This window comes from Nicotiana sylvestris, chromosome 1, assembly GCF_000393655.2.
Source record: "Nicotiana sylvestris chromosome 1, ASM39365v2, whole genome shotgun sequence".
NCBI classification, from domain to species: domain Eukaryota; kingdom Viridiplantae; phylum Streptophyta; class Magnoliopsida; order Solanales; family Solanaceae; genus Nicotiana; species Nicotiana sylvestris.
In genome coordinates this window covers 56,869,232-56,877,636 of record NC_091057.1, presented here as the reverse complement: position 1 = coordinate 56,877,636, position 8,405 = coordinate 56,869,232, and the positions used below count along the sequence as shown (strand labels likewise).

General features: G+C 41.5%; 1 protein-coding gene across 1 annotated transcript; it reads right to left on the bottom strand.

Annotated features, from left to right (window-relative positions):
- Positions 1–6,137: 6,137 nt before the first annotated feature.
- Positions 6,138–7,409, bottom strand: LOC138870149 (uncharacterized). The gene has a single exon (XM_070147853.1). It carries the CDS (start codon positions 7,407–7,409, stop codon positions 6,138–6,140), a length of 1,272 nt encoding a protein of 423 aa, XP_070003954.1.
- Between the last annotated feature and the right edge of the window lie 996 nt (positions 7,410–8,405).

The window sequence follows — 8,405 nt, the reverse complement described above, 5'->3', positions numbered from 1 at the left end:
TAAGCACAATTATATCGAGAGCACCACTATCAAATAATATTTTTTACAGCAATATGACTATATATATATTTTTTTCTTTTCAGTGGCTCTTACTTGTCCAAACCAGTGCACCTTTCTCCTTATTTTATTAGCTCCACTCAAAAGCCAAACTACCCACCCCACTCTTTAACCTTTTCAAGGTTCATTATAATTCAAGTGCTCATGAGAGGTAAAAAAGGTTCAAATATATGGTCAATTCAAACAATTGGGTAAGGCTTGTAATGTGGTTGCCAAAGAACATGATTTTAGGCTTGAAGGAGTTAACTATGATACATAACAGTTAGGCAGGTAATATATATATATATATATATATATATATATATTGCTCAACAAGGAAACGCCTATATCACTTCCAAAACCGAACAAAATTACTATTTCTCTTTGCAAACACACAGGCAAGTTCTAGGCATCAAATGTAAAGCACCGAATAACACAACTTTACACACACATGGCACATAACTCACTCAGGATTGGACTCATCAAGATGCTCTAGTCAAAGCAGTTAAACACAATTATAATCATACAATTTAAGGCACTTATTCAAGAGTCAAGAATTGAGCGTAGGTATCACAACTAAGGCACTTACCACTCTCAAGGCATATGCAGTTAAGGGAGATTGATCCTTTAAATTAGCTTTCTGTCTAAAGATTCTTAATTCCTAAAAAATAAAAAGATTTAACTATACCTAGTTCAAGCAAAACCGAGAGAGAATTCTTATACTACCTAAAAACAAAAAATACTAAAATAAAAGACATATTTTTGGATTTTTACATATATATAATTTTTTTTCCGACTCATCTCCCTCAAGAAACCAGTCGACGAAATCCATCGTCGGGAAGATTCGAACTAAACACTTAATTACTAACTATTACAGGCCGATAGAGTTCAGAGTTATAGTTTACAGACCATAATATCTATGCAAGCAAGAAACAAATCAAACAAAACTAATTGGCAAATAAAAAAATACAAGTACAATTAAAAGAAGCACCCCACCCCACACTTAAGAGATTGCATTGTCCCTAATGCAAAACACTAAAATCAAGAATGAAAAGGTGACTCCCTGAGGCCCAAGGCCTAATCATCAGCACCCTCGAAGGTGCGCAAATACTCCTCATCATCGAAGGGAATGGAGTTCACATCCTCATCTAGTGGGAGTTGTCCTCCTCTTGCCAACCCCAACCACTGCTGAGTGACAGCAGAAAGGGGGTGATCTTACTGCAACTCCTCCAAGTCGGTCTCCCCCGAGCAATACGAAGGTGAAAGTCAGCAAATAGTAGCTGTAGCGTCTCCTTAACATGGACCAACCTCTGGTCCGAATTAACATCAGTAGCGGGGGGGGGGGGAGGGGGGTCTATCACTGACGTAACATCATAGGCCTTGATAGGATAAGTCATTGTAATAGTCCGGTCATAGTAAAACTCCTCCTCTACATGGTGTACTCGCAACAATCGAGTGATCATACTCGGGTAATATAGACGGCGGGCCCCAAGTGGTCGCACTCTGGCCATATGTTCCAGCATGAGTTTTCCAAGATTGACCCACATCCGGGTCAACAAGGCATAGATCAAACACACTTTCAGTCGTGGGACATCAGTGTCACTTTGAGTGGGCATGATTTTGGCATTAATCAACCGCAAAACAACCCTGGCTGACCGCTGGAATGTACCCTTCTTCATGTCCTTATGGAATTCATTCGCATCCTGTGCCCATGCGGCAGAATAGTCAGTGCCACATAGCAGTTGGCGGATAGCCGGATAGTTTGGCCGACGAAGAAACCTCTAAAAGAGCTCGTGGGAATGCTCTGTAAAGCCCATAATCCGATTGATCACCTGGGAGGAGAATGGAATCACTTTACCCCATGCCTGCACTTCGTACACAACATCTAGGCTGTCCTCGGATGCCAGTTAGCATAAAATTCTTTGACTAGAGTCACATTCACCACATCACCTGGACGGAACAAACTGTCAAAACCCAAAGACCGAATGTTGTTGTATATCTCACTATATTTGTGGGCCAACTTCCCATCGTCAATAGCAACCTCAAGCTCCGGTGGCACCGCCGGGATAAATGTCTGGAACTAGCGTCGAGCATGGGATGGGATAGCCCGTATACCATATTTGCACGCTGGCACCTCATCCGTATCAGGGTCAATGCGCTCCTCTTCCTCCTCCACTGGGGCGGGGGGAGGTGTCCGTCTACCACCTCGACGGTTACTAGAAGCAACCTCAGAAGAACCAGTGTTAGAGCGTTACTCAGGGGGTGAGACATTGTACCTGCACAAGACAAACCATATTAGCCACAACATGTAAACCAAAGCAAGACCAAATGGGATAACCACCCCACACTTATGTTATTGGCATGTTCATAGGTAAAATGTATATCAGCGACTCAGACTACCCCATTAGAAGTGCGCCATAAGCAATCAACAACCCACCCAACCACCAACATAATATAACAATCACAAAACCACGGACTATACTAGCTTAAAATACAAAATTAAGAAGCTAATATAGTAACTAAGAAGAGAAAGAAAAGAATTATACTAATGCACTACTAACAAACTTCAGAAAGTACAACACAACACTACACAAGCATATAGCATGAATCGAACATTCCAATTAGCACATAGCATCACATTATCGCATAACAATTATCCTCCACTAAGCTACAATGTCACCTTCTATGTCATTGAGACATTTAATCAAGCACATGGTATTCACCAAAGTCACCTCATAATTTCAGCTTTAATTTTTCCAAGACTACAACACAACCAAACCAATCAACCATCCTACAACCACCGCAATGTAACAAGGGCACAAAGTGCTCCAAATTTGTACAAATATTCCACCTATTTTCGGCCATAAAGGCACCTCCACCCAACTTCACCGTCAAACTATTCTATATGCACCAAGACATATTAAAAATATTACACAATTATACGCACAATGGAAACCTCACAAGTTAAGCACCAATCATGGCCAAAATAAGCAAAGAAATTGAAAAACATTAGCACCACTATACTACCTAGGGTTTAGTTCATAATAAACTACACTACTCAACTGCAATAAATTACTCAAAGAAAAGAGATGAGAGTAGAGGAACACCTACGTTGATGATGAATGGAAGGGATGGGAGGTGTGTGTGGGAAAGAAATTTGAGAAGAAAAGAGAGTAAGGAAATTGGGGGGAGGGATGGAGCATATCTTCTGTAGGGAATGAGAAAAGAGTAGGGGGTGTGAATGAGTGTTAGTTAAAAGAAACAAAAAAAAAATATTTTATGTTTTTTAGTTACGCACTGCCGCGTCGCACACTGCGGCGCCCCATGCAGCGCTGTAGTGTATTTTTATCAGAGCTGCCTGGAGTGGCACATGGCACGGTGCCACATGCGGCGCATTAGGCCATTTTTCACAAAGTTAGCTTTGTTTTCGACATTTAGCTTACGGTTGCACCCCGACTCTATTATGTACTTATTCTATGTCCAATTCATGCTTGTACCTGCCCAAAAAAGTCTCACACTAATAACTTCTAATAATCCTAAACTAAAATTATGGGTTAGTGAGGTTAACAATTGGGTTGCCTCTTAACAAGCGCCTGATTTAACGTCGCAACACGACACAGATAAGTGCATTTAAGGTACGCTCAACATCGGAGGCTCGATCAAATGGGTCACTAACAATCCCTTTGCCTCATCCATGCCCACATAATGTTTCAACCTGTGCCCATTGACTCTGAATGTGCGAGAGTCATTTTCCGCAGCAATCTCTACGGCACCAATGGGGTGAATTTCAACCACACGAAATGGCCCTGACCATCGTGATTTCAATTTGCCCGGAAATAACCTTAGTCTTGAGTTGTATAGAAATACCGTATCTCCAGGTTTAAAATTCTGCTCAATAATATTTCTATCATGTATCATCTTCATTCTCTCCTTATACAATCTTGTGCTCTCAAAGGCGTGATATCTGAACTCATCAAGCTCGTGCAACTCCGTTACTCTACTTGTGCCCGCATCTTCAATATCAAGATTCAACTATCTCATTGCCCACCAACCTCTATGCTCTAACTCTACTGTAAATGACACGCTTTCCCAAACACCAACTTTTATGGAGACATGCCGATTGGAGTTTTGAAAGCAGTTCGATAAGCCTAAAGTGCATCATCTAACTTTCTCGCCAATATGTTCTAGTAGCATTCACAGTCTTAGTCAACACACTCTTTATTTCTCTGTTCGAGACTTCCACTTGCCCACTTTTTTGTGGATGATATGGGGTGGACACCTTGTGGCGTACATCATACTTATCTAACAACTTCGCAAAGGCTCGATTACAAAAGTGAGTGCCTCCATCGCTTATTATTTCCCTTGGGGGTGCCAAATCGGCTGAATATGTTCTTTTTCAAAAAACCAATTACCCCTTTTGCATCATTTGTAGGGAGTGATGTAGCTTCCACCCATTTGGACACGTAGTCCAGTGAGACGAGTATGTACTTGTTGCCATATCAGCTGACGAACGACCCCATGAAATCGATCCCCCATACGTCAAACACCTCTACCTCCTGAATTGGGTTCATAGGTATCTCATGTCGGTAGGAAATATTCCCGGTTCGTTGGCATTCATCACACCCCTTTATCCATAGATGTGCATCTTTGAACAATGTTAGCCAGTAAAAGCGTGACTCCAAGACTTTCGTAGCTGTCCTTACTACCCCGAAGTGCCCACTATATGGTGACACGTGACATGCCTACAAAATAGAAGACTGACCTATCTCGGGGATACATCTCCGGATCATGTTATCGACACAAATCTTGAACAGATAAGTCTCATCCCAATAATACATGCGACAATCACGAAAAAACTTTTTCTTTTGAATAGAGGAAAGGTCATAAGGAATACCGCTCGCCAGGTAGTTTGTAATATTTGCATAGCATGGCGCTTCCTCGAGACTCATGGCTAGTAGTTGTACATCTAGAAAAGTTTCCAGAATCTCTTCTACCTCAACCTTCTTTTCAGCTCCTTCCAGCCTAGACAAATGATCAGCTACTTGGTTCTTCATTCCCTTTCGGTCACGGATCTCCAAATCAAACTCTTGCAGCAGTAGCACTCATCTAATCAGGTGCAATTTTGACTCCTTCTTCTCGATTAAGTACCTGAGAGCAGCATGGTCAGTATAAAAAATTACCTTCGAATCTATTATGTATGACTTGAACTTGTCAAATGCGAACACCACTGCTAGCATCTTTTTCTCAGTCACAATGTAATTTAGCTGGGCTCCACTCAACATTCTACTTGCATAGTATATTGGATGCATGATTTTATCTTTTCGCTGCCCTAGAACTGCTCTCACATCATAGTCACTCACATCACATATCAGCTCAAACGGCTTCTCCCAGTCAGGAGAAACTATGATAGGTTCTGTTACCAGTCTCTTCTTCAATTCCTCAAAAGCTACCCTGCAGTCATCAAAAAACACAAAAGGGCGATCTTTTTCAAGCAATTTAGACAAAAGGGTTAGCAATTTTGGAAAAATCTTTTATAAATCTCCTATAGAAACCAGTGTGCCTAAGAAAACTTCTGATTGCTTTGACGGAGGTGGGTGGTGGAAGCTTTTCTATCACATCAACCTTTTCTCGATCCACCTCAATACCTTTACTTGACACTAGGTGCCCCAAGAATATACCTTCATGTACCATGAAATGGCACTTTTCCCAATTGAGTACTAGATTTGTCTCGATAAACCTTTTCAAAACTCTTCTCAAGTTCACAAGGCAATCATCGAATGAGTTCCCCACCACTGAGAAGTCATCCATGAAAACCTCCATTATCTCTTCTACCATATCTGTTAAGATGTCCATCATGCACCTTTGGGTGCGTTGCATAGGCCAAATGACATTCACCGAAAAACATAGATTCCATAAGGGCAGGTGAAAAATGTTTTCTCTCTATCCTTCGGGGCAATAGAAATCTGATTATACCTCGAGTACCCATCCAGAAAGCAAAAGTGAGACCTTCCTACCAATCTATCTAGCATCTGATCAATGAATGGTAGTGGGAAATAGTCCTTCATGGTAGCCAATTTCAACTTCCTGTAATCCATATAGATTCACCAACCTGTGACTGTTCGTGTAGAGATCAATTCGTTCTTCTCATTTTTCACTACCATTATACCTCCTTTTTTTGGTACACAGTGAACTGGGCTAACCCAGTTGCTGTCAGAGATGGGGAATATGATTCCCGCATCTAACCACTTGATTACTTCTTTCTTTACCACTTCTTTCATGTTGGGGTTCAGCCTTCTTTGATGTTCTCTGGAAGGTTTGTGCCCATCTTCCAGTAAAATCTTATGCATATAGAAGGCTGGGCTATTCCCCTTAATGTCTGCAATGGTCCACCCAATTGCAGTCTTGCACTCAGTCAGTACCTGCAAAAGTTGTTCTGCCTGCACATCTAACAAACTGGATGAGTTAATAATAGGTAGAGTTGAGTTATGTCCTAAGAATGCATAACTGAGATGGGATGGTAGTGGTTTTAGTTTCAACTTTGTTGGCTCTTCTATTGATGGCTTAGTTGGAGGAGTTTTTCTTTCCTCTAAGTGCAAGAGCTCAAATTCGAGCTCCCTTCTCCAAAAACCTTGCCCTTCAAGAGCAAGTACACACTCTGCTAAGTCTTCACCATTAGCTTTATCTACGTTCATGAGATATGCTGCTAGAGGGTCTTTGATGTTCAATGCCTCATCTTCCTCCTCCAAAACTACATCCACCACATCTATTAGAGAATAATTAGCAAATTCGCTGCGTCTCCACATAGATTTCTGCACGTTGAAAGTTATCTGTTCATCGTTTAATCTCATCTTGAGTTTTCCAGTCTTACAATCAATTAAAGCTCTCCCAGTGGCCAAGAATGATCTTCCCAAAATTATGGGAATTTCCTCGTCAACCCAACAGCCAAGGATGGCAAAATCTGCTAGGAATACAAAGTTCCCAACCTGTACCAATACATCATCAAGAATCCTAGAGGGCCTCTTCACTATTTGGTTAGCCAGCTGTAGTAACATAGACGTAGGTCTAGCTTTTCCAATGCCTAGCCTTTTGTAGATACCCAGAGGTATAAGGTTTATGCTTGATCCCAGATCACATAGTGCCTTAGCAAATGCAAAGTTGCCTATTGTGCAAGGGATTGTGAAATTCCCTGGGTAAGACAACTTCTCAGCTATGGGTCTCGTCACAACAACACTACAGATCTGAGTCAGAGTAATCTTGGCCAAGTCTTGAAAGTCGAACCTGCGGGACATCAAGTCCTTCATCATCTTAGCATAACCAGGCATCTCCTTTAAAGCCTCAATCAATGGAATGTTTATCTGAATTTGCTTCAACATCGCCAAGAATTTCTTGTACTACTCATCTTTCTTATACTTGGATAATCTCTATGGGAATGGTGCTGGAGGTCGCTTCTTCCATGTGATTTGATTTTTCTCTTATTCAGGAACTGCTTCTACTACCGGTTCCAGTGCAATCTTCGTCTCTTTCACAACCTCTTCTCCTTTGTTGGTGTTCTCTTGTGCATGTTGTACCGTCACCTCAGTTAACCTTACTGAATTGTCTAGCTCAATAGGTATTGACACCATTGTCTCCATCGGTCTGCTTTCACGAGCAATTTCTTACTCCAGATCTAAGTCTCTACCATTTCGGAGACTCACTGCCATCAGCTACTTCAGACCCTACTCTTTTGGATTGATTTGGGTGTCTGCAGGTAACGTCCCATGAGGATGATTATTTAGGGCCATGAAAATCTGTCCTAGTTGGATCTTAATATTTTTTATCACTGACTCATATGAGTCTACTCGGTCAGATAGTTTTCCAGTGGACCCAATCACTTGTTGCATCGTTCCCTCAAGTTTAGAAAATCCATCTTCTTGTCTCACAGTCTGTTGTTGTGGAGGTAGTTGATAAGCCTGCTGCTGATTTTGCTGGTTGTAACCTTGTTGACTTTGGTAAGGCACCATTTGGCCCTGTGGTTGCATAGCCCTATAGTTATTGTTGTTGTTGTACTGCTACCGAGCTGGTCTATATTGTTGATTCTGCTAACCCCAATTCTGCCCACCTGGTCTTGGTCCCCCATAGTTGGCCACATAATTTATGTTCTCCTAATATTGTTGGTTATCACCTTCAACACTCAACGAGCAAACATATGGTTGATTAATGTATGATGTACGTAAACCCCCATTAGTTGCATCAACTTTATGTACCTGCTTCTTCTAGCCTGATTCATCTACCTTTTTGGTGAGGATGCTCATTTGTGCTAGTAGAGTGGCCATATTTTCAGCTATGGAGTTGGTCAGGTCTAACACCACTGAGTGAACCACAGGAGTTAT

Bases quoted from the DNA above. Each gene is read 5' to 3' on its own strand.
- LOC138870149 (XM_070147853.1), bottom strand. From the start codon at position 7,409: ATGTTGAAGCAAATTCAGATAAACATTCCATTGATTGAGGCTTTAAAG.